The sequence below is a fragment of the Rhinatrema bivittatum genome, chromosome 3, assembly GCF_901001135.1.
Source record: "Rhinatrema bivittatum chromosome 3, aRhiBiv1.1, whole genome shotgun sequence".
In the NCBI taxonomy this organism is placed as follows: Eukaryota; Metazoa; Chordata; class Amphibia; order Gymnophiona; family Rhinatrematidae; genus Rhinatrema; species Rhinatrema bivittatum.
In genome coordinates, this window is record NC_042617.1 from 111,881,488 (window position 1) to 111,907,977 (window position 26,490).

At 43.8% G+C, this 26,490-nt stretch overlaps 1 protein-coding gene across 1 annotated transcript in view; it reads left to right on the forward strand.

The window, feature by feature from the left end:
• WDR92 (WD repeat domain 92) overlaps positions 1–26,288 on the forward strand; it is a 92,401-nt gene extending 66,113 nt beyond the window's left edge. The window contains exons 7-8 of the mRNA XM_029593592.1: positions 16,819–16,916; positions 25,293–26,288. Of these exons, the coding sequence (XP_029449452.1) occupies positions 16,819–16,916; positions 25,293–25,500 (306 nt within the window). The 3' untranslated portion in view covers positions 25,501–26,288. The remainder of the gene's footprint in view (positions 1–16,818; positions 16,917–25,292) is intronic.
• The last annotated feature ends 202 nt before the right edge of the window (positions 26,289–26,490 follow it).

A 26,490-nucleotide genomic window follows, 5' to 3' on the forward strand; every position in this document is an offset into this window, starting at 1 on the left:
TCAGTTATGGAGACATTAGCTTTATTTATATTGAAACCTGAGGGGTTAACAAATACCATATTTAGGCAGTTTCCTTTCTTGTATGTAGGAGAGGAGATTATTTGCTTCCAGCCACAGGAGAGTAGAGTATCAAACAAAATTTGGGTAGGGGATGGGAATGAGGAGGTTGGAGGGTAGAGGTTAAAGTTGCCTAGAATTATGGTCATAGTAGGATTTAAATTGAGGTTCAGAATCAATTCGCATTGAGGGGATGAGTTATAAGCAAGTAGACCTGGAAGGCAGTAGGTCAGACAGAGATTAATATGCTGAGATTTCAGGCATAACAGCTCATAGGGAGAAGAAAAAGGGACATCTATCATGGACAATTTCAAGTGGGATTTAAAGAACACAGCTAAACCTCTTCTTTACTCCATCTGGATTTATGAAAGTATGAGAAGTTTGATGGGCAGCAGTGGTTCAGTATCGGAATGTCAGTCTTTCAATCATGTTTCAGTAATGCATAGGCAATCATATGTTCCAGTGGCGAGAAATGACAGACTTTTTTGTTATGGATTGTGGATTGATCAGTATGAACATCAGGGCACTAGATTCAATAATGGGAGTCATGGTATTTGGGGCAATTTTAGTGAGGGTTCTGGCATTAGGAGGATGGAACTGCTGTTGAATACCACCCATACCATAGTGTCCTTGGCCTGTGATGACTGGGATTGAGAGTTGATTTTAATTGGTATGGGAATGAATAATTGTACTCTGATTTATGTGAAGAATGTATGTAAGATAGAATGACATTTACTGTAAAAGTAAATAAAAATATTGACAGTGGGAATGTGGGCAGAGCATGGGGCAGAATTGGGGGTGGAGTTTTGTAGCCTCCCCAATCAAAAAGGTGTTTTGTTGCCCCTGTAGATTTGCATGTGCTACTTCCATTGTATACAAATTATTTCATGCATATTCATTGTGGATATCCTGAAAACCTGGCCTGTTCGTGGCTCTCGAGGACACGAGTTGGCCACCCCTGATATATATGTAGTGAATGTAGTCTCTGATGCTGATCCTATTTATACCAAAGCACATAATTTATATATACAAGATTTCTCTGAAGACAAGAAACTCAGTATTCACCCCAGCGGGTCACAAGATCATCCTGTGCACCGACAGATGTTTCCAAAGCTTTCTGATAAAGACCTGAATACCTTTTCTACTCATGTGCAAGCAGTCTTGCGAACTGGTGACTGTAGTTGGTTTAGTTATATTTTTGTCCATTGCCTACAGCTACCTCTTTTTGTCCCTTGCCTACAGCTACCTATTTTTGTCCATTGCTCTATAGCTACCTCTTTTTGGTATTCAAATGTTAACATTTTAAGCGTTGTTTTATAACTCTCTGCATAGCGATAAAGTCTTTGTGTACAATATACAATCAAACTTTATGGAGTATTTTCAAAGTGAGCCTTATATTATGCATGAAAGTCATTTTGAAAATCAAGCCCTTTTTCCATTGATAAGAAGGCTGAATTTAGCCATTAAATGTGGGTTATGTCATCCGGTGACACTGAATGGACTTGTCTCTCCTAGCTAGTAGAGCTTTGAGCTCTACCAACCACGTTTGAGACCTCCCATGTGGGCATTACTTCATGAGCCGCCTCCAGTCATTTTTTTGTCCAAACTAAAGCATGGACTTGTAGTACTCTGTTTCTCCTCGCTTTCTTTCGATTCCTTAAAATTGTTTTTACTCTAATTTATTTCCATTTGTAACTTTTGTCAGTGGCTTGCTGATCCAAGAGTCTTCACCAAATGCTTCGCATTGATAGTGACATATCTATTTTGTCAGGGGATTTAGGTATTCCCACATCTGGATGATTGATTAGTCATAGTATCCTCTAGGATAGAAGTATTGCTTTCCCTTTGCAAAACTATCTGTCTTCTATAGGAAATTAAGTTTCTGATGGACTTCAAAAAGTCAAATCTAATAATGACACAGCAGATAAAATGTATCGGAGTGGATAGGTTCACTACAAGATAAGACGTTTTACCATAAGATCGAGCAAACAGCATGAGGACACTCATTTTTCCAGCTGCCTCCTGCTTAACAACAATTTGGCAGATTCTTGTTACCTTAGGTAATATGGCAGCGGCCATACATGTAGTCTTACTTACCCGTCTTCATATCCATTGCCTATAGAGCATTCTGCACAGTCAATGGGATCAGCTGACTCAGGCGATATCAGTGATAATACAAATTTCAGAAGAAATGAAATGGGAATTGCACTGATGGATAAACCCATGTATATTTCATGATGGAGCATCACTTCATCCTCTCCCTCATCACATAACCCTAACAATGGACACCTCCATGAAGGGATGGGATGCCCACTCACAATTATTTTGTTCCCAGAACACTTAGTCTGTCAAGCAGAGACTATCATATATTTGCTCTAACAGTGTTCACACATCATCTTCAAGGAAAGAATATCCTGATTCAAACCGACATCAAAGTTAAAATGTTTTATATCAATAAAAAGGGAGCACAGGATTGTCAGCCCTCTGCAGGAAGCTTTAAAGATGTGGGTGGGTGATCAAGAATCAGGCTGTTCTACAAGTCTTGTCTTCCAGGTATATCCAGCACATTGGCAAATTGCCTCAGCTGAGTGTTCTGCCCACATGAGTGGTCTTTGCAACAATCTACAGTCATAGGTTATTTGACTTACAGGGCCTCCCATCAGTCAAACATTTTGCGTCGGATCAAAATAGAAAGCTCTTCCAGTTTTACTCAGTTCTGCCTAGCAATCTCTAAGAACATAAGAACATAAGAAATTGCCATGCTGGGTCAGACCAAGGGTCCATCAAGCCCAGCATCCTGTTTCCAACAGAGGCCAAAACCAGGCCACAAGAACCTGGCAATTACCCAAACACTAAGAAGATCCCATGCTACTGATGCAATTAATAGCAGTGGCTATTCCCTAAGTAAAATTGATTAATAGCCATTAATGGACTTCTCCTCCAAGAACTTACCTAAACCTTTTTTAAACCCAGCTACACTAACTGCACTAACCACATCCTCTGGCAACAAATTCCAGAGCTTTATTGTGCGTTGAGTGAAAAAGAATTTTCTCCAATTAGTCTTAAATGTGCTACTTGCTAACTTCATGGAATGCCCCCTAGTCCTTCTATTATTCGAAAGTGTAAATAACCAAGTCACATCTACTCGTTCAAGACCTCTCATGATCTTAAAGACCTCTATCATATCCCCCCTCAGCCGTCTCTTCTCCATGCTGAACAGCCCTAACCTCGTCAGCCTTTCCTCATAGGGGAGCTGTTCCATCCCCTTTATCATTTTGGTTGCCCTTCTCTGTACCTTCTCCATCGCAACTATATATTTTTAGATGCGGCGACCAGAATTGTACACAGTATTCAAGGTGCGGTCTCACCATGGAGCGATACAGAGGCATTATGACATTTTCCGTTCTATTAACCATTCCCTTCCTAATAATTCTCAACATTCTATTTGCTTTTTTTTGATTGCTGTAGCACACTGAGCCGATGATTTTAAAGTATTATCCACTATGATGCCTAGATCTTTTTCCTGGGTGGTAGCTCCTAATATGGAACCTAACTTCTTGTAACTACAGCAAGGGTTATTTTTCCCTATATGCAACACCTTGCACTTGTCCACATTAAATTTCATCTGCCATTTGGATGCCCAATCTTCCAGTCTTGCAAGGTCCTTCTGTAATGTATCACAGTCTGCTTGTGATTTAACTACTCTGAATAATTTTGTATCATCCGCAAATTTGATAACCTCACTCGTCGTATTCCTTTCCAGATCATTTATATATATATTGAAAAGCACCGGTCCAAGTACAGATCCATGAGGCACTCCACTGTTTACCCTTTTCCACTGAGAAAATTGACCATTTAATCCTACTCTCTGTTTCCTGTCTTTTAACCAGTTTGTAATCCACGAAAGGACATCGCTTCCTATCCCATGACTTTTTAGTTTTCGTAGAACCCTCATGAGGGTTCTACGCCTTCTGAAAATCCAAATACACTACATCTACCGGTTCACCTTTATCCACATGTTTATTAACCCCTTCAAAAAAATGAAGCAGATTTGTTAGGCAAGACTTCTCTTGGGTAAATCCATGTTGACTGTGTCCCCTTAAATCATGTCTTTCTATATGCTCTACGATTTTGATCTTGAGAATAGTTTCCACTATTTTTCCCGGCACTGAAGTCAGGCTCACTGGTCTATAGTTACCCGGATCGCCCCTGGAGCCTTTTTTAAATATTGGCCACCCTCCATTCTTCAGGTACAATGGATGATTTTAATGATAGGTTACAAATTTTAACTAATAGATCAGAAATTTCATTTTTGAGTTCCTTCAGAACCCTAGGATGCATACCATCCGGTCCAGGTGATTTGCTACTCTTTAGTTTGTCAATCTGGCCTACTACATCTTCCAGGTTCACAGTGATTTCGTTCAGTTCATCTGACTCATCACCCCTAAAAAAACCATCTCCGGAACTGATATCTCCCCAACATCCTCATTAGTAAACACGGAGGCAAAGAATTCATTTAATCTTTCTGCAATGGCCTTATCTTCCCTAATAGCGCCTTTAACCCCTCTGTCATCTAATGGTCCAACCGACTCCATCACAGGTTTCTTGCTTTGGATATATTTAAAGTTTTTATTATGAGTTTTTGCCTCTGTGGCCAACTTCATTTCAAATTCTCTCTTCGCCTGTCTTATCAATGTTTTACACTTAGCTTGACAATGCTTATGTTTTATTCTATTTTCTTCAGATGGATCCTTCTTCCAATTTTTGAATGAAGATCTTTTGGCTAAAATAGCCTCTTTCACCTCACCTTTTAACCATGACGGTAATCATTTTGCCTTCCTTCCACCTTTCTTAATGCGTGAAATACATATGGACTGCGCCACTAGGATTGTATTTTTAAACAATGACCAAGCCTGTTGAACACTTTTAACCTTTGCAGCTGCACCTTTCAGTTTTTTTCTAATTATTTTCCTCATTTTATCAGTTTCCCTTTTTAAAATTTAGTGTTAGAGCTGCAGATTTACTTATTGTTCCCCCTTCCAGTTATTAGTTTAAATTTGATCATGTTATGATCACTGTTGCCAAGTGGCCCCACCACCGTTACTTCTCTCACCAAATCTTGCGTTCCACTAAGAATTAAATCTAAAATAGCTCCCTCTCTTGTTGGTTCCTGAACCAATTGCTCTATGAAGCAATCATTTATTACATCCAGGAACTTTATGTCTCTAGCAAGTCCTGATGTTACATTTACCCAGTCAATATTGGGGTAATTGAAATCTATATGAAAACACGTGGTATTTAGAAATGTTTTAGAAAATAACAACGCTGTAGAATTTTCTCATATAGATTTAAGGACCATCATACCACCCCCAGTGCTCACAAGTTGAACTTGCATTTCATGCACTTTCACAGGGTCACATTTAATCAATTGGTCCAAGGAACTAGCATCAAAGTTCAATTATTTGTATTTTTTGTGTTTTTTACTATATATTTAAAAAGGGTCGACTTTCCTTATTTGTAGGTTGTCGGGGTTGCTCATCCCGTAGCTGTCGGAGTCACTTGTCCGACACGCGCGTTTTGCCACACAAGCTGCTTCAGAGACATCCGTTTCAAGCTCTCCTGATCCAGCACTTCCCCTTGCTTTAGCGGGGATATAAAGCAGATCTTTAAACAATGATAATTCATGCAAGATGCTGTGGGTCCGTCAATTTTTCGAACGCCGACGCCGTCTCCCTGCTTAGAAATTTCAGCAGTCAGCGCGTCTCCCTGCTTAGAAATTTCAGCAGTCAGCGCGTCGGACAAGTGACTCCGACAGCTACGGGATGAGCAACCCCGACAACCTACAAATAAGGAAAGTCGACCCTTTTTAAATATATAGTAAAAAACACAAAAAAATACAAATAATTGAACTTTGATGCTAGTTCCTTGGACCAATTGATTAAATGTGACCCTGTGAAAGTCCATGAAATGCAAGTTCAACTTGTGAGCACTGGGGGTGGTATGATGGTCCTTAAATCTATATGAGAAAATTCTACAGCGTTGTTATTTTCTAAAAGATTTCTAAATACCACGTGTTTTCATATAGTTCATTTCAAATCGTGGGATTTTCTATTAAGAGAGTTTTGTATTTAGTAATTGAAATCTCCCATTATTATTGCACTGCCAAATTGGTTTGCTTCCCTGATTTCTCTTAGCATTTCATCATCTGTCTGATCATTTTGTCCAGGTGGACGGTAGTATACTCCTATCACTATACTCTTACCCAACACACATGGGATTTCTACCCATATAGATTCTACTGAACATTTACTCTCTTGTATGATCTTTATCTTGTTGGACTCTATACCCTCCTGGACATAAAGTGCCACACCCCCACCAAGTTGATCCTCCCTATCATTGCGATATAATTTATACCCTAATATAGCACTGTCCCATTGGTTATCCTCCTTCCACCAAGTCTCTGTGATGCCAATTATGTCAATCTCATCATTTACTGCTATACACTCTAACTCTCCCAACTTACTTCTTAGACTTCTGGCATTGGCATACAGACATTTCAAAGTGTGGTTTTTGCTTGTTTTAACAACCTGCTTTTCAGTTGTTTGGGATAATTCGGAAATCATTAGCTTTGGTGATTTTTTACATATAGGCATATGAACTATGTTTGCTTTCAATGGAACCTCTCTTTTGGGATGCCCTAACTCTCCTGTTTCATTAGTATCCTTCAAGGATACATTTCTCCGAACCATGCACTGCTGAGTGACTGTCGGCTTTCCCCCTTGTTCTAGTTTAAAAGCTGCTCTATCTCCTTTTTGAAAGTTAGTGCCAGCAGCTTGGTTCCACTCTGGTTAAGGTGGAGCCCATCCTTTCGGAAAAGTCTCCCCTTTCCCCAAAAGTTTCCCCAGTTCCTTACAAAGCTGAATCCCTCTTCCCTGCACCATTGTCTCATCCACGCATTGAAACTCTGGAGCTCTGCCTGCCTCTGGGGACCTGCACGTGGAACAGGAAGCATTTCAGAGAATGCCACCCTGGAGGTTCTGGATTTCAGCTTCCTACCTAAAATCCTAAATTTGGCTTCCAGAACCTCTCTCCCACATTTTCCTATGTCTTTGGTGCCCACATATACCACGACAGCTGGCTCCTCCCCAGCACTGTCTATAATCCTATCTAGGTGACGCATGAGGTCTGCCACCGTCGCACCAGGCAGGCAAGTTACCAGACGGTCCTCACATCCACCAGCCACCCTGCTATCTACATTTCTAATAATCGAATCACCAACTATGATGGCCGGCCTAACCCTTCCCTCCTGGGCAGTAGCCCTGGGAGATTTGTCCTCAGTGCGAGAGGACAATACATCATCTGGAGAACAGGTCCTTGCTACAGGATCACTTCCTGCTACACCAGGGTGATGTTCTCCTACTGGGAGACCTTTCTGATCCAAGGCAGCACTGGGGCTGCCAGAATGGATTTGGGACTTGGCTACTATGTCCCTGAAGGTCTCGTCATTGTACACCTCTGTCTCCCTCAGCTCCTCCAAGTCTGCTACTCTAGCCTCCAGAGATTGGACTTGTTCCCTGAGAGCCAGGAGCTCTTTGCACCGAGTGCACACGTACAGTCTCTCACCGGCGGGTAAAAAATCATACATGTGACACTCAATGCAAAAGACTGGAAAGCCCCCCTCTTGCTGCTGGACTGCTGCCTTCATCTTAGTTTTAATGAGTTCTTAGTTAAGTTTAGGATACTAAGGGAGTTGGAATGAGAGTACTTTAAATTTACAGGTGAATTTAGAAATTAATCAGCTAGTGTCCTACAAGGGGATGATTAAACTTTCAATAAGGGCTGGTACAATATTATTAGAGATTTGAATCGGAACCGGAATCGGTTCCGATTCACATGTGGGGTTTTTTTTCATCGGGCCCGATCGCGGTTTTGTTTATCGGCTGTGCCTGAGCCGAAAAACAAAAAACCCACCCGACCCTTTAAAACTAATACCTTAGCTTCCCCCACCCTCCCGACCCCCCCCCCCCCCAAATTTTTTACAGGTACCTGGTGGTCCAGTGGGGGTCCCTGGAGCGATCTCCCGCTCCCGGGCCATCGGCTGCCACTAATCAAAATGGCGCCGATGGCCCTTTGCCCTTACCATGTGACAGGGTATCCGTGCCATTGGCTGGACCCTGTCACATGGTAGGAGCACTGGATGGCCCGCGCCATCTTGTGCTCCTACCATGTGACAGGGGCTGACCAATCCCTCAACCTAATGGCTTGTTGAATGCTCAATAATCACAGCCCTCTCTTTCCTCAGAAACATTGCAAATATCATTGCTTCGGCTCGACAGCCCTCAGCTGCTTGAATTTAGTGTTTGCTGGCTAGGTGAAAATATATTTGCTATTTAATATTTTAAAATCCAAATCTATGATTCAGTGGGATACCCAGATAACTGGTTTCAACTAGATAATTGGGGGAGGATTGAGCTACAGTTACCTGATTTGGGAAAGAATTCCTAAGCGCATGTTGTACTGGATGGAAGACTGACCAGAGGCATTTTACAAGAGTTCTGCACCAGATAAGTTTAAGAATACATAGTTAATCTAACTTTCTTCTACTTTTTTTCCTTGCTTTTCTCACTGTAAGGTTGGGACTGTTCTTGTTGGTGGCAAGTTTTTGGTGTTTTTCAATAGAGGTTTTAGGTTTCTGCTGTGCTGTAAGCTGTATGTGTGGGTAGTTGAATTAAGCTAAACAAACAAAAATAAAGCTTTTATTTAGATACTGTTTTTTCCTGCTGTCTTTTCTCTGGGTTATTGCTTGAATTTAGTGTTTGCTGGCTAGGAGAAAATATTTGCTATTTAATATTTTAAAATCCAAATCTATGATTCACTGGTATACCCAGAAAACTTGTTTCAACTAGATAATTGGGGGAGAGTTGAGCTAAAGCTACCTAATTGGGGACAGAATTCCTAAGTACATATTGCTTTGGATGGAAGACTGACCAGAGGCATTTTACAAGAGTTCTGCATCAGATAAGCTAGTTATTATTCTAATTTCCAAGTCTGTTATTGAATTGAGGAACTCCAGAATTACTGGTTCTACTAGAAATTTAGGGTGCTTTGAACGTAATTTGAAATTAAAGTGTCCACTGTTTAATTCTCTCCCACCCATCCCTAGGCTAGTTCTTCTAATATAGTCCACCTGGATAAAGTCCACTTGGATAAAGAATCGGAAACAAGATAATTTAGAAATTTAGCAATTCCTTAGGTGTTCTCCATCAAATTAATTGAGCTAAAATGAAGACTATCTAATGTAACAATTGTGGAGCCTTTGAGGCAAATCATCTGCCCCATTTGTTCAGAACTCTCTTCCATGAAAGAGGAATTGGCTTACCTTAAGGATGAATTAGCTGCAATAAGGAAAATATCAGAAACTAACAAGGAATCCACATCCACTCTACAGTATAATTCAGGAATCGTTTCACCATTACCAAGGAGAACTCAAAAGTCCATGAAAAAGTGGTTTACAATGGGCACAAGTAAGACAAGACATATGACCCAAAGGCACCCATCCTTCACAAATGTGCAGCCCACATGTTCCCCCCCCCCCCCCACTCTCCCACTTATAAGTAGCTAACAGCAACCTAGGAACAAATGGATTACTTGTGGGCTCTGGTAGAGTAAGGCCTGCGATGTGAAGACACATGCCCTTTCAAGTGACACAAATACAAAATGCCTTCACTGAAGAAAGCAAGGACTCTGAAGTTTATATTATAATCCATCTGGGAACCAATGACCTTTCTAGAAGCAGCTTCCAAGTGGTACAGAGAGATTTTCAGTCTCTGGTGAAGCAGATTAGTCATATGGCGAAGACTATTGCCTTTTCAGAAGTCTTAACTGTTCATGGAAAGGGGAAAGAGAAAATAAGCCATATACATAATTTCAATATATGGCTCAAAACTTGGTGCAAGGAACAAAGTTTTGGATATAATGGAGGCTGGGTCAATTTATGGAACAGAAAAGGACTCTACGTCAAAGATGGCTTACATCTGTCTGTGGCAGGAAAAAGGATTCTAATGGATAAATTCAAATCCTATGCCATAAGGCATTTAAACTAAATAACGGGGGTGACAGGAGGACATTGTAATGTCACCCCCCCAACAACAACAACAATCAAAACCAAATACCAAAACAAAGGAAAAGGGTGAAGGGGATAACAAAAGTCAGCTGAATTAAGGCAAAAAACAAGTCCAAGAAAAGCAGGAAACAGAACGAGAGAAACTGGAAAGCTATGAGCACAAATGCTCATAGTCTGGGCAATAAAATCCCAGACCTGCAAGCCCTAATGGTGGAGGTGGATTTGAATGTTGTTGCTGTTATGGAGATATGGTTCACGGAATCTCATGATTAGAATACAGCCATACCGTGCTATAACTTGTAAAGGAAGGACAGAAAGGACAGAAAAGGGGGAGGAGTAGCTCTTTATATCAAAAACAGTATCCAGGCAACTGAACTGCAAGGAATAGGGGGTAGAGAACAAGTATTATGGGCCATCCTAAAAAAAGAGGATGTGCATCCATTTGTACTGGAGTGGTTTACAGGCCTCCGACTCAAATGGAAGAACTAGACAGAGAGCTGATTGAAGACATCCAAAAGGTGGGAAGGAAGGGAGATGTGTTGATTGTTGGAGATTTTAATCTGCTGGACATAAATTAGAGGATCCCTTCTGTGGAATTTAACAGAAGTAGAAAGATAGTGGATGCCCTGCAAGGGGCTCTGTTCAAACAAATGGTAATGGAACCCACGAGGGAGGGAGCTATTTTCGACTTAGTGCTCAAAAACGGGGCTAGGATCTCTTATGTCCGAGTGAGGGCCCACCTTAGCACCAGTGATCATCAAACAGTATGGTTTGATATTGCAAATAGGATACGGAGAAATCACACGAAGACCTGAGTTTTGAACTTCAAAAATACGGACTTTGCTGAAATAGGAAAATTCTTGGAGATAGAACTTGAAGACTGGGAGAAAATGGGAGAGGTGGAACAACTGTGGGCCAAAATAAAAGGAGCAATTACAATGGCAACTAATCTTTACGTTAGGAAAGTAAACAAAAGCAAGATAATAAAGGAAGTGGCTGATAAAATAGAAAGAACAACATTCAAGAAATATAAAGGATCCCAAAAAAATGAACACATGGCAGAATATCTGGTTAAATTGAGAAAGACGAAGTAAGTAATTAGGAAAGCAAAATGTCTGGTGGAAGAAAGGATTGCCAAAGAAGTAAAGAGAGGTGACAAAATGTTTTTCAGATACATCAGAGAAAGGAGAAAGGTCCAAAGTGGTATAGTGAAACTGAAAGGTGAAAAGGATCAATGTGTGGAAGGAGACTAAGAAAAGGCAGAAATATTAAAGAAATACTTCAGTTCGGTGTTCACTAAGGAAGACACTGGAGAAGGACCATCGCTGGTTAACAAGGCTGTGGATGGGGGTGGGTTTGACAAACCCCGTTTACGGAAGAGAACGTATGGGAAGAGCTAGGAAAACTGAAAGTGGACAAAGCCATGGGACCTGATGAGATTCATCCGAGGATACTGAGGGAGCTCAGAGATGTGCTGGGGGTCCACTGAGTGACCTGTTCAATAGATCCCTGGAAATGGGAGTGGTGCAGAGTGACTGGAGAAGAGCAGTGATGGTCCTGCTTCATAAGAGTGGGGGCAGAGAGGAGGCTGGAAATTACAGGCCGGTTAGCCTCACCTAGGTGGTGGGAAAATTAATGGAGACTCTGCTGAAAGAAAAGATAGTGAACTACCTATAATCTGGTGGCTTGCTCGATCCACAACAGCACAGATTCACCAGGGGAAGGTCCTGTCAGATGAATCTGATTGATTTCTTTGATTGGGTGACTAGAGAATTGGATCGGGGAAGAGCGCTCAATGTGATTTACTTGGATTTTAGTAAAGCCTTTGATACAGTCCTGCATCAAAGACTTATGAACAAAATGAGAAGCTTGAGAGTGAGCGCTAAGGTGCTAGCATGGATTACAAACTGGTTGACAGTGTGTGTGATGGTAAATGGAACCTACTCTGAAGAGAGAATGGTGTTAAGTGGAGTGCCTCAGGGATCGGTGCCTCAGGGATCGGTGTTGGGACTGGTTCTGTTCAACGTCTTTGTGAGCGACATTGCAGAAGGGATAGAAGGTAAAGTTTGTCTATTTGCGGATGATACTAAGATCTGGAACAGAGTGGACACACCGGAAGGAGTGGAGAGAATGAGATGTGATTTAAGGAAGCTTGAAGAGTGGTCGAAGATATGGCAACTGGGATTTAATGCCAAGAAGGGTAGAGACATGCATCTGGGATGCAGTAATCCAAAGGAACTGTATGTGATGGGGGGGTGAAGCACTGCTGTGCACAGAACAGGAGAGAGACCTTGTGGTGATAGTGTCTAGAGATCTAAAGATGGCAAAGCAATGTGACAAGGTGATTGCTAAAGCCAGAAGAATGCTGGGCTGCATAGAGAAAGGAATATCTAGTAAGAAAAAGGAAGTGATAATCCCCTTGTACAGGTCCTTGGTGAGGCCTCACCTGGAGTACTATGTTCAGTTCTGGAAACCGTATCTCAAAAGGGATAGAGACAGGTTGGAGGCGGTCTAGATAAGGGCAACCAAAATGGTGGAGGGTCTCCATCAAATGACTTATGAGGAAAGGTTGAATGACCTAAATATGTATACCCTGGAGGAGAGGAGATGCAGAGGAGATATGATACAGACCTTCAGATACTTGAAAGGATGATGCACGATCATCAACAAATCTTTTCCACTGAAAAGAATGCAGTAGAACTAGGGGTCACGAAATGAAACTCCGGGGAGGACGACTCAGAATCAATGTCAGGAAATATTTCTTCACAGAGAGGGTGGTGGATACCTGGAAAGCCCTGCTGGAGGAGGTGGTGAAGACAAAAACAGTGCAAAATTTCAAAAGGGCATGGGATAAACACAGTAGATTGCTAAAGGGGGAGGGGAATGAATTAAGAGGCATGGGGGTAACTTGCTGGTGTGGTGGATACTACCCTTAACAAATAAGCCTTTTACTATGATGCAACTCCATCATTGTTCGCTGCTTCAGCAGCAGGGGGAAAAGAGGAATTGGATTCAGAGAACAACCAACAAGGACATTGAACTGTACAGTCTGGGAAAACAAGCATGGGGTAACTTGCTTGACGTGGCAGTTACGACCCTTAACCAAAAAGCTTGATACTACACTTATGATGGAACTCCAGCACTGCTCTCTGCTTCAGTGGCAGGGGGAGAAAGGAAATTGGACTCAAACAGTAACCAACAAAACTTTTCACTCCAACAAAGACAAAAGACCAAGACAAAGGGAAACAGATGGCAACAGAAAACAAGTCAACTCACTCAGTATTCACTATAAAAAACCTCCAACTTGCCACCAACACTTGCCTATCTCCTCTCTCCAAACTCTTGACACACCCTCAAAGAGGCAGCTGTAGTAAGCTGGGATATATAAATTGAAAAAATAACGCACCTCGCACAAATTTATGCTAGCCGCGTAAAATGCTGCGCGGTGATGCAACGTACGAGGTGCTGACACGCCATGTGTGCTGACACAACACCATGTGCGGTATTTACCTATGTGATGGTAGGCTGCAAATTAGCATAATCACGCCCTTTTTATCATGGGCGCTATTTTCACTATATTTATAGTGATTTGATGAATCAAGCTGCAATAGGGCTATAACATTTAATTTTGCAAATCCATGCAAAGCAGCTCATGCATATCTAATCCTATGTAAATATAATAATGTGGCCAACTTAGATATTTATCAACTACATTATTTTATCTACAACTTTTTTTTTTTAACTTTGTTATACAATTTTAACACAAGGCGTACTTGTTACAGAAAAGACTGAGAAATTCCAGCACCAAAATATACACCAAAATGTACAAAGAAAATAATCTTAGCTGAGAAACCCCATACATTCAGTAAATTGAGGAGAGACAGAAATGAGCGAAAGGGGAAGAAGAAAAAAAGAAACAATAGAGAGGAAGCTTCCTTACATATCAGTACTATTCCAATGGTTATAAGTTGGCTAATCATGATCAGCATGAAAATCTAGGTATCATCTCAATTGAGAAGGCTCAAAATATACAAATTTCACATTAGATTGTGTCACCATGCATTTACAAGGATAATGAAGAATATATTGAGCACCAAGGGCCAAAACTTTGTCGCATTCCAAGAAAGTTTTTCTTATGTAGTTGAGTAACTCTGGTAATATCAGGGAAAACCCATATCTTCCAACCATAAAAAGGGAGGGAGGTTCTGGAAGCCAAATTTAGGGCTTTAGGTAGAAAGCTGAAATCCAGAACTCTAGGGTAGCATTCTCAGAAATGGTCCCTGTTCCACGTGCAGGACCCCAGAGGCAGGCAGAGCTCGAGTCTCAATGTGTGGATGAGACAATGATGCAGGGAAGAGGGTTTTAGATTTGTTAGGAACTGGGCTTCATTCTGGGTGGGGGGGGGGGGGGGGGTTCCTTTTCCGAAAGGATGGGCTCTACCTTAACCCGAGTGGATCCGGGCTGCTGGCACTAACCTTTAAAAAGGAGATAGTGCAGCTTTTGAACTAAACGATGGGGGAAAGCCGATAGTCGCTCAGAAGCGTTTGGTTTGGAAAGATGCATCTTTGAAGGATACTAAGAGAACAGGGAAAATAGGACATCACAGTAGAGAGATAGCAATAAATGCCAAAGGGGACCAGACGTCTTTAAGTAAAGTACAGTAAGATTCAAACTATTGATGAGCAGGTTGTTATTACAAAAAAGAAACATACTTTGAAATGTCTATATACAAATACTAGAAATCTAAAAAAGAAGATGAGAGAGTTAGTGTGTATAGCACTGGATGAAGAGGTAGATATCATTGGTATCTCAGAGACCTGATGAAAGGAAGGTAACCAATGGGACATTGTTATACCAGTGTACAATTATATCGAAATGATAGGATGGATCAAATTGGTGGAGGGGTGGCACTATATGTTAGAGCAGTGGTTCTCAAACTTTTTCCCATTGTGACACACCTGACAGGCCACGCTCACATGTGTGACACACTGCTCATTACAAATCACGGCGGAAATAAAAAGTAAAGGTCCGGTAATTATTTTTATTGTTTAAAATGACACAAGGAAAAGATATGTATTCTGTCTGAACAGAAATTACATAAATAGTAAACTTCCCACACCAAAACAGCACCAATTTCCAGCACTTAACAGTAACCACCTTACCTAAGAAAAGGCAACACTGAAAATATTACACCAGGCCTTAAGACACCAATACACCTCCTATTAGGACAATGGAACAAGCCAAGCTGCTGTAGAGCCCTACACAGAAACTACAGACCAGCAGAAAACCTCACCTGAATCACATGTGCTGACCCTCACCTAACAAAGAATAAAGAAACCAAAACGCATAATTAGAAGCATGCAGACAAAACTGAATTGGAAACTGCAACAAGCCAGCCTATTGTACTGCCCATTTTATTTCTTCGACCTCAATTTCGTGGTGAGAAGAAAACTCTTCACATATTGTACTGCAAAAGGGCACTTGCTTAAATTATAAGCATCATACTCAGACCCATAGGAAAACATCACAGCTGTTTCTCTTGCAGTCCAAACAGGCTTGGCATAGCCATTACTAAGAGGACTTTATCTAATTGGATTACCACCTGCATCCAACATTTCTATACTACAGCTGGTCTTAATTTCACCAAACCAGTTTGAGCCCAGCAGGCTAGAGCAACATCTTCCTCAACTGCACACCTCTGAGAGGTGCTCATTGAAGATATTTGTAAAGCAGTAATGTGATGTAAAAGTATGCTACCTCGGTGCATACTTTTACATCACATTACTGCCTGGATAACCTGGTTTCTTCAGACAGTGCAATTGGTCAGGCAGTTCTGTACCAGGTATTCCAAAAATAGTCTGCTGTCCACAGTGGAGTCCGGGTTTCTTACCAGTAATTGCTCCGTTGCAACCCTCAGCTTGGGACTCCTCACAGATCATGACTAATTCAGTCCTGCTTATCGAAAGAAAAACAATTTTGCTTATAGTAAATAGTGTTTTCTATAGATAATAGGATGAATTAGCCATGACATGTTTGCCCTCCTCCCTGGAGAGTAGACTATACTCCTGCTAGCTGTGACATATACTGAGGAGGATCTGAGGTAACATCTGCTCAGGAACCTTTGCACATGTTCAGTAGAGCTCAGATCTCTACTACCTTGGAGAGACAGCTCCATTCATCCTGCTATCTATGGAAAATACTGTTCACAGTAAGCAAACTTGCTTTTATTTAGACATGATAGTTGTCCTTTAATAGGTGCTGGAATTGATGTTTGCTAAGTGAAAAATGATTCCTGGAGCTTGATACAGTAGACAGAACTGCAAATTGTTATCCAACCAGCAAACTGTAATCCCTTACAGCAAAGGAGACCTCAGTTGCAGCATCCGTTAACACAGAAATATTTCTCCCCTTATGTCCTTGACATTTTGTCTCTTATCTATTTGAAGATGTGCCAGCTACAAGGACAGATTACGGCTGGGAGGTGGAGTGAAGTAGGCAGCTGGGAGCACTTTCTGTTCTTATTTACACTCCTAGCTTTCGTACTTGACTGTATGAGGAATGCTCATGGCTGTTTTAATTTACAGTGCTTATGCTTCATGTATTGAATCACTTTTTTCTGTGACATTTGTACTGACTAGGCTCACAAATCTACCATGTGGCAAGTTAGGCACTTGCCACAAAACAGAGACATCTTTATGACATCGGGAGGAGCTGGTAGCCTGCATCTTTGGAAATAGTAAGTATCACTCTTTAAATCAATTTATTAGGTTCTAGAACAATGGACCTGCTTAAGACTTGAGGGATCAGCTTCAGTCCGCAGCATACAATACATACATACACCAATGCATGTCCTATTGAGAAAACACAACAAATAAGATTGATACAAATGCCTACATGCTAGTGAAACCTCACCTCTGTCACACACACAAAACTGACCTTCACCAAGTACAGAAAGACCACAGATTATAAATATGAAGACAAACTGGATTGGAAACCCAAAAAAGCCACTCTGCATGCAGGGCAAACCTAGAGAAATGGAAGGTGAAATATAGCATCTAACATAGTCCCAGGTTTTGCAATAATGCACACAAACTAATCCGTACAAAGTTACAGGCCCTAAACACTAATACACCTCCAATTAGGAAAGCAGAAAAAGCCAAGTTTCTTAGCATGTAGCAGATGGACTCAGGACTAATGGGTATAGTGTGCTCCTGATAGCAGTTGGAGACGGAGTCAGATTTCAATCTGACGTCAGCACTACATACACCCGTGCACGAGGCTTTGCTCTCCAGTTTTTTCTGACTCCATAGCGGTTCAGGACTTCACACATTCTTGCACAGCGTTAGAAAACCAAACTCCAAATTTAAAGAAGAAACAAAGAAAACCTTACCTCCAAAACGAGCCCCATTCTCCTGCGGTGATACCTAAGGGTCCCTCCCCCAGTCGAGATTTCCTGAGGTGATTTCTGAGATCCCTCAGAAGTAAGCCTCGGTCCCGGCGTGGACTTAGCCCCCGGGAAAGGGAGCGGCTGAGGGGCAGCCTCGGTCCGGTAGCCGACCCGGCTTGGACTTAGCCCCCTGAAAAGGGAGCGGCTGAGAGGCAGCGGGTGCAGAACCGAGAGCGGCGGTGAAGGTAATTCCCTCTCCCCCTGCAGCAGGAGACCGCCCGGCAGAGGACCGGGAAGCGCCAAGACAAGGTAAGGTAGAAAACTTTCTCTAAGTCTCTGGTCTCCGAGGCTCGGACAGCCGCACAGATTGTCCCTCCGGTGTCTGCACAATCGGGTTGAGCAGCCCTGTCCGGACTAGACCCTGATCCGGCAAGAGAGTCCTTCCACGTGGAGACCCCCTGAGGGGGCCGTCATCTTACTGCATGGTCGCCGGCGCCCCCCCCCCCCCCCCCCCCCCGGTCGCCGCATCGTCCGCCCAACTAAGCCGTGTGCACAGCAGCCAGCCGGGCACACAAAGTACTTGTGTGCATAGCGGTGCGCTCATCTGCGCCGTGCGCACAGCGGCACGCTCAGGGGTGCCGAGCGCACAACTAGGCCCGCGCACACAGCCACATGCGGATCTTCCGTTCCTACGTGCACAACATAGGCACACCCGGAGGGCATAACCAGACCTCCCGGCACGCGCACCTGTACAGGATACACGCACAAATCATGGTACCGTCGGCCAAGACAGCTAAAGGTCAAGTCCTCTGTCCGGCATGCCACCTGAGAGCGGCGCAGCCCGAGGTGACTTCTGCCCTGTGCCTGCTATGTGAAGAAGCTTGGGGGGAACCGAGACAAGGTCCCCCTCAGCCTGTAGAAGACTCCGGATCCATCAGCGAGGCTACCCTGGACCTCTCTATTCCCGACTCTGCCCTTCCACAGTGGGGGCCCTCGGGGAGCACCGTCTGACCCAATGCGGTCCCAGGCAACTTCACCTCGTGGGATTCTTCGCTGAGCTGCAATCCTACATACACGCACAGACAGGGCCACTAGCGGCACAACCACAACCCCTGCCAGTGGTCCAGAACCTCTCAGGCCCCTCCCAGCCTCCAGCAGATGAGCCTCCCCTGGACAAATACCTCCCCTTAGGGGGAAACAGATGACTCTGAGGAGAAATCAGAACCCCTGGAAGAGGGGGAAATCCCTCCAGGAACGGAACCGTATTGAACCATGATGCGCTTCTTTCCAAAAGACGAATTATCAGATCTCGTAGCCACGAGTTTGAAGGCATTGACCATCCTGGACACATGCAACACAGCAGAGTCCAAGGCGAGCCCCTTCCTGGCTGGGCTCCGCCAGACCTCACGCCATTTTCCTACACTACAGGCCATACAACACTGATCAACCTGGAATGGGACATTCCAGAGGCCACCTTTAAGGGAGGGCGAGCCCTAGAAGCTCTCTACTCCTTGGACCCCGCAACGAAGGAACTCCTGAGGTTTCCCAAGGTCGACGCCCTGGTCTGTGCTACTACAAAGCGCACTACCATACCAGTCGAGGGAGGAGCTTCACTCAAGGATGCCCATGGCAGACGGCAGGAATTCATCTTCAAGCAGTCCCACGATGTATCAGCTATGACCTTACAGATCGCTGCCTGCTGCGCCGTGGTATCACACGCCTGCCTGGCTATGGCCAGGGACGCAACTATGCCAGTCGAGGCATTAGACCCAGCAATATCATTCCTCACGGATGCGACCTCAGACCTGGTACGCACCTCAGCCAGGAGCCTCTTGTCCATAGTGCCAGCCAGAAGACAGCTCTGGCTCCGAAGCTGGTCAGCTGACGCGACCTCTAAGACGAGGCTCACGAGAATGCCCTTTAGAGAAGCACTCCTGTTCGGAAGCTAACTGGACAAATTAGCCGACAATTGGGGTGAGTACCCAGTACCCTGTCTACCGGAGGACAGAAACAAGAGGAACCAACGCCCCTCTTCCCGGGCACCCAAGGGCAGAGGATCCCAGCGTTTTAGACCATACAAAAACACTTACCAAGTCCCTCGCCCCACTGGCAGGGGACAGTCCTTTCGGAACAAACACAACAAAAGAGGAGCCAGCTCGGGACCAGGCCCCAGCCGCAACACACAATGAGAATCAGCAGACCCATCTACAGGAAGAAATCATAGGGGGCAGACTCGCCCTATTCTACCAAAGATGGGTCAAAATAACGTTGGACAATTGGGTCCTATCCATCATCTGAGAGGGATACTACCTGGACTTCCACAGCATCCCCCCAGACAAGTTTGTGATTTCTCCATGCTACGACCCCTCCAAGAAGAAGGCAGTAGAAACCACACTATCAAAACTCCTCACCCTAAAGGCAATAACACCGGTGCCCATGCACCAACAAAATTCTGGGCACTATTCCATCTACTTCATCGTGCCCAAAAAAGAGGGAACATTACAGCCCATACTAGACCTCAAGACCGTCAATCACTACCTGAATGTACCCCGCTTCCGCATGGAAACCCAGCGTTTGGTCATAAAGGCGGTACAACCGGGAGAATTCCTGACCTCCCTGGATCTGTCAGAAGCCTATCTCCACATACCGATCCATCGCATCCATCAGCGTTTCCTATGCTTCGCGATATTGGGGCATCACTACCAGTTCCAGGCCCTACCGTTCGGGCTAGCTATGGCTCCCCGAACGTTCACCAAGATCATGGTGGTAGTAGCGGTGATACTGAAGAATTCCTGCAGGACAGCATGAACAAAGGGTTGTCCCTCAACTCCATCAAGGTGCAACTGACTGCCCTGGCCAGCTTCAGACCCAGGGTGGACGGCACCAGCCTAGTGGCCCAACCAGATGTCTCCCGCTTCTTAAAAGGGGTCAAGCACATTCGGCCACCTCTAAAGTGGCTGATACCCCTATGGAATCTTAATCTAGTGTTAGACTTCCTAGAGGGAGCTTCGTTCAGACCAACTTGCGGTCTGTGCCTACGGCTCCTGACCTTGAAGAACCGCGTTTCTCGGGGCAATCTGCTCAGCCCGTCGAATCTCCGAACTTCAAGCACTATCATGCCGGGAACCATTCCTCAGGTTCACGCCGGGATCCATACAGCTGCGCACTGTACCGTCCTTCCTGTAAAAGATGGTTTCTCACTTCCATCTAAACCAAACTATCTCGCTGCCATCTCCAGACGAGCATAAGAACTCGGAAGACTCACGCCTTCTTTGCCACCTGAATGTCAGCAGACTCCTAGTCCGATACCTGGAAAGATCGGAACCTGTTCTTCACAGCGGGAAGAAGCAAGGGTAAGTGGCCTCGCGGGCTACCATAGCCCGCTAGATCAAAGAAGTAATCAAGGCGGCCTACGTAGAGGCAAGCAAGCCTCCACCTCTACAAGTCAAGGCCCATCCCACAAGGGCCCAGGCAGTGTCCTGGGCAGAAACCAAGATGCTGTCACCCGCAGAGATCTGTCGGGCGGCAACATGGTCCTCCATCTACACCTTTTCGAGATTCTATCGCCTGGATGTGCAGGCCAAGGAGGACACAGCATTCACAAGGGCAGTACTAAATGGGCCATGGGCAGCCTCCCACCTGGTTCGGGAGTAGCTTTTGTACCTCACATTGGTCCTGAGTCCATCTACTACTCGCTAGGAAATGTAGAAATTACTTACCTGATAATTTAATTTTCCTTAGTGTAGACAGATGGACTCAGCACCCCGCCTATGGCTGCCTCACAATCAATAATCCTCTGGGGAACCTTCCCCCGAGTGCAACACAAGCATGGGTAAGCCAACCCTTATCTCTTGTTCAGACACCCATATTACCAGGTGTCGGCGCTTCTTGGTTAAGTGTCCTGGCGGTCTCCAGCTAGAAACCACGTCAACCAATCCAAGTATCAAGTTAATCAAGTTACTCAAGTTAATCAAGTTAACCAAGTTAATCAAAATTATCCAAACATACATATATCCATAATTGCTTTTCAAGGAGAAAACTGGAGAGCAAAGCCTTGTGCACGGATATATGTAGTGCTGAAGTCAGATTGAAATCTGACTCCGTCTCCAACTGCTATCAGGAGCACACTATACCCATTGGTCCTGTGTCCACCTGTCTACACTAAGGAAAATGAAATTATCAGGTAAGTAATTTCTACACTGCTATTGATACCCACACAGAAATAATTGTAAAACTATACTAATAAATGTTTCAAAACAGCTGATGAACAGAATAACATCCAACCATTAAAAACTCATAAAAATTATACATCACATATTATCCAATAATTAAAAAGACAATCAAGAAAAATAAACTTAAAAAGCCATCTTTATCTTTTTTATCTTTTATTTACATTTATTAATCGCCTAAAAAAGAAAACCTAGGCGATGTACAGCATAAAACATACATAAATAATAATTATACATTACATACATATAGCAGCAAATTTACTTGAACTTGGACATACAGTAGCCTAATCAGGAGATGCGTGCAATAGTGCCATAGCTTACTTATCCTCTCCAGCAAGTCTCCTATACTTTTCCCTTGCAGGCCAAAAACACACACCAGAAGCAGCGGGCTGCTGAAGCTCTGTCCTCACAGTCCTCTTCTTCAGGGCCCACAACCAGTCACACACACACAGACACCAATTAGACCCCACGACCAGTCTCTGTCTCTTACATATCAGTGACCTTCCCTACCAGTCGCTCTCTCTCTCATCACTCACCTCCCTGACCAGTCTCTTTTCCTCATATACACCAGTCACCTCCCTGACTAGTTTCTGTCCTTCACACACACCAGTCACCTCCCTGACCATTTGCTGTCTCAGTCACACACATGCTCTCTCTCTCAAGTACACACATGCCCTCTTACTTAGACACATACTCTCTCACTTAGACACATAATGTCAGTTACACTTGCACAAACATGCTCTCTAACTTACATACAAGCTCTCAATCATACACACATGCTTTCTCTCCCTCTGGTCTTCTCTCATTCTCCTCCTCAGCACAAATGGCAGCTGCAGTAGCCGCCTCCTCTAGCCCTAGTGGCCCAAGAACGAAGAATCCCATCAGCTGTGGGGACTAACTCTGTTCCTTCTCCCATCGCTGATCGCCGGATGCACTTCATTTTGGTCTGGGCCCATGCTACTGCCAGTACTTTATGCAGCATGGTCTTCTCTTCTTCCCGTGTGCCCCACTGTACATCACTTCCTGTTCCGGGCCATGCCGCTGATGTTGCCGGCTTCCATTAATGCTGCTGCTATTCCTGCTCGGATGGAATGGCAGCAGTGTTAGTGGAAAAACGTTTGCATCTTGCTATGATGAAGGAGAGGAAGAAAAGCACAACCAGGGCAGTGGGACACTGGGAAGCCGTGGCATGCTTGCCGGTGCTTGGCGACACACTGGTTGAGAATCGCTGCACTAGGGTACAAGACTTTAATCTGGTTCATAGTGAGCTTCTTATCTTTTCTGTGTGTTTCTACTGTAACCTCACCTTCCATGTCCTCACTAGAAAGGGGGCTCTGGGTGAGGTTCATTCCCAAGCAGAGGGGAAGATTACCTTCTATGCTCTTAGGGTTTTCCAACTGGATTTGAACAAAACTGTTTCCACACACTGATTGCTGAAATCTTTATTGTAACAATGTCTTAAATCTGAATGTTTTTGCTAATAGTACATTTATTAGATGATGAGTCTGTATTTTCCATCTTCACAGTCATAAGCTTCACAAACAGGATCCCTTTGCCAGTGACAGATTTAGGCACTGATGGTGCTGTTGTGTCCCACCCCCTTCTCCCAGTAAGATCAGACAATAAGGGAGTAGGTCTAAGCCCCAGAGTTTACTGCTGCGGTTCAGGGCTAGATTCCATAGCAAAAGTATGAACATTCTGAAGTATTGACAAATATTTCCATCTTTGCTAATATATTATAAAACTTGCTTGTATCTGTACAATTTATTTTTCTTTTGGGTAAGGAAAAGGGATCTCAAGTATCGGTACAGGGAGATGATCATGGGGACGGGGGGAAGGTGAGGACCAGGGTTCGAGAGAAGGGGGGGAGGATCAGGAATGGCAAGAGGAGGAGAGAGGACCAAATATAGGGAAGATGAGGAAAGGCAGAATCAGGAATCTGTGATAGAAGAGGTGGGAGAGGGAAGGTTTGTGATTGAGGAAGGGGAGCAGGGAATAGGAGATGTTGAGGGGTAAGCTCCAGGACCTGGGGAGAAGTAGGAAGGATTATAGGTTCCTGAATGTGGGAGAGAGAATCCAAGATCAAAAGAATGAAGATGTGAATGGGAGTGAGGCGGAGGCAGATGTTATTACTGTGCTCTGGTTCTGCTTTCCCTTGCATCCTCTCTTTAATATCTCACTCAGTTAAACACCTGCACCCAACATCAATCCTGTCTGTCTCGCACACAAAATCACTGCCTTCCTCCCCCATTCCCCTCTCTCACCACAGACATAAACCCTCCAGCTAATCTCCTGTCAGTCCCGCCTAAGCTCTTCAAAATGATCCACTTTGCTTTCTCTGCTCCAGGCTCACTCCCTCCTCCTCTGTTCTCTGCAAGTTGCCTGGGAGGGGCTGGATCAGGAAGCAGAGAGCTGTTGACTGCTGAATGAGATTCAGCACAGTTGTAAGACAGCAAATCTTCAGCCAGCTTGCTGCGCCAACCCACCCCCCACCCCCAGACTTTTGCTGCCCTAGGCACAGGCCTAGTGTGCCTTCTGACAAATCCAGGCCTGCTCCTTGCCCCACCATTGCAGAATCTCCAAATGAGCTGGCTCTGGGAGTTCTTATGTCTCTTAATATACAAGCTGTTGGTATTTGAACTCCAGTGGCTCTGCTCTCCCTCTTAGCAGGACAGGCTCCTCTTTGCATCTGGTTGGTGCTGATCCTCTTCTCCCCAACTTGCTGGCACCATGTACACTGGCTAGCAACCCAGAGAGAGAGAACTTTTTTTGAGCTCAGAGATAGCGCTCACTCATAGGACTTTTCTCAGGGAAGGAGAGAGTTTTGTATTCTAATTCATTAGGAAGCTCTCATGCCCCTCAGTTCTCATACTTAGGACTTTAAAGAAAACAGAAATAGGAAACTTTAGACTTGCTTTTCCCTTCCTTAAAATAGAGGGATTGGAAAAGAGCCTACAGATTCCTGCTTTAGGTCTGCAACTTTCCCCATGCACACTACAGCTTCATACTGCCCGTCTGTCCCCCGCATACACTCTGCAGAGAGAGAGAGAGACTGATAGCTCTCTGAACTAACTCTTCCAGAAAACTCTAGGGGCTGCTTACAGCACAATCCATTCTGCCAGCTTCCCAAAGAGGTAAAGTTACAAATTGACCATACCAGCTTGTTAGTACCAAAATATGACTTGTTCAAAAGGGACACTTTTATTTAGTGGAGAATCTAAGGGAGTCCCTACATACTGAAAATGCATGAAGGCATTAATTGCATATAAAAAAAAAATCAGAAAAAAAGTTTACTTTTTCTCTGCTTGTACTGTATTAAATTGAATCTGTTCAGCAATACTCCTTGCACCTCTCCCACTATAGAAACTATACAGTCCATAACAGAAATGCAGGGTATTTTGGAATAAAGCTTCAGGTCTGAGGTAGTGGTTTACAACATACCTTTTGCAGATGTCTGTCCTATTTGAATTAAATCCCCCTTCTGCCTTCTTTCTAGTGAGTATCCTGCTCAGCGCACCAAGAAAGACTCTGAAGGCGTGGAGATGGGGATTGCAGGATCTGTCAATCTTTTGCAAAATGTAACTTTGTCCACTCAGCCCATTTGTAGCTTAGACTGGAGCCCTGACAAAAGAGGTCTGTGTGTCTGCACGGCATTTGACCAGACAGTGAGAGTATTGATTGTTACCAAACTCAACAGAGTTTAACATTAACTTTTGGACTTAGACATTGCATCAGAACCGGGGAATGGATGAAAGAAGTGGCAGTGTTTTATTTTTTTTTGTTTTGGCTCTGCAGGTTCCTTCTGCTCTTTTGGGTTTCTAGGTCAATTGGAGCCAGCCTCTACTCGGCTACAGTATCATAAGCCTTCATTCCCAACTATCCAGAGTTTTCCCCATTTTATTCTAGCCCCCTGCCCCTCCACTTTAGCCCAGCCGTTGCAGCTGGGAAGCCACAGACCACAGCCCCTTATGGAATCCGGTATGTATACATTCAGGCTGGCCACCAGCTGTCGCTATTTTGTGATGGCTGAGCCTCCCTCACCCAGGGTTTGACCGCTGCATCTGCAGCACCCCCGGTGGCTCAGGGAGCAGAAACCAAGCTCTGGAATCAAAACCAGGTCTCTACATGGCAGAGCATAGCACTGACCGCCCCAGGCAAGCATTTTTAACACTTTATCAGGAAATTTGGATATGCTTTGCTAAGCATCATTGAATTGAATTTTTTTTTTTTTTTAAAGTCTTGTCTCTTTCTCTCTATTGGAAGCACATAAGAATTCAGGTACTTTTTTCATACTGTATATTGTGTAAAGGAGGAAGTAACAGAAGCAGAAAATGTACTTTGAGAATGTTTCGAAATGCAAATTTTGTATAGATGTTCCCAGCTGTTTCTTATTAAAGTATTTGCTTAGTGTTTTACATAAATACAGTGAAGTTATTGGTAACTCTGCTATGTAAATGAGCATTTCAATTGAGGTGGCTAGCAACAAGGTTGAAATTCAACCCAGTGACTTAATTGCAGTTTCTGTTTTTATTTACAATTAATGTGGGCAAAGTAAATTTCACATAAAATCCTTTATTACAGCAACTATTAAGTAGGCTTTCAGGAAACCTTACAAACATGTTTTATTATTTAAAACATTTTTTTAGAAGTATTTTTTTTGATTGGAAAGCAGATACAACAGCATTCTTATCCAA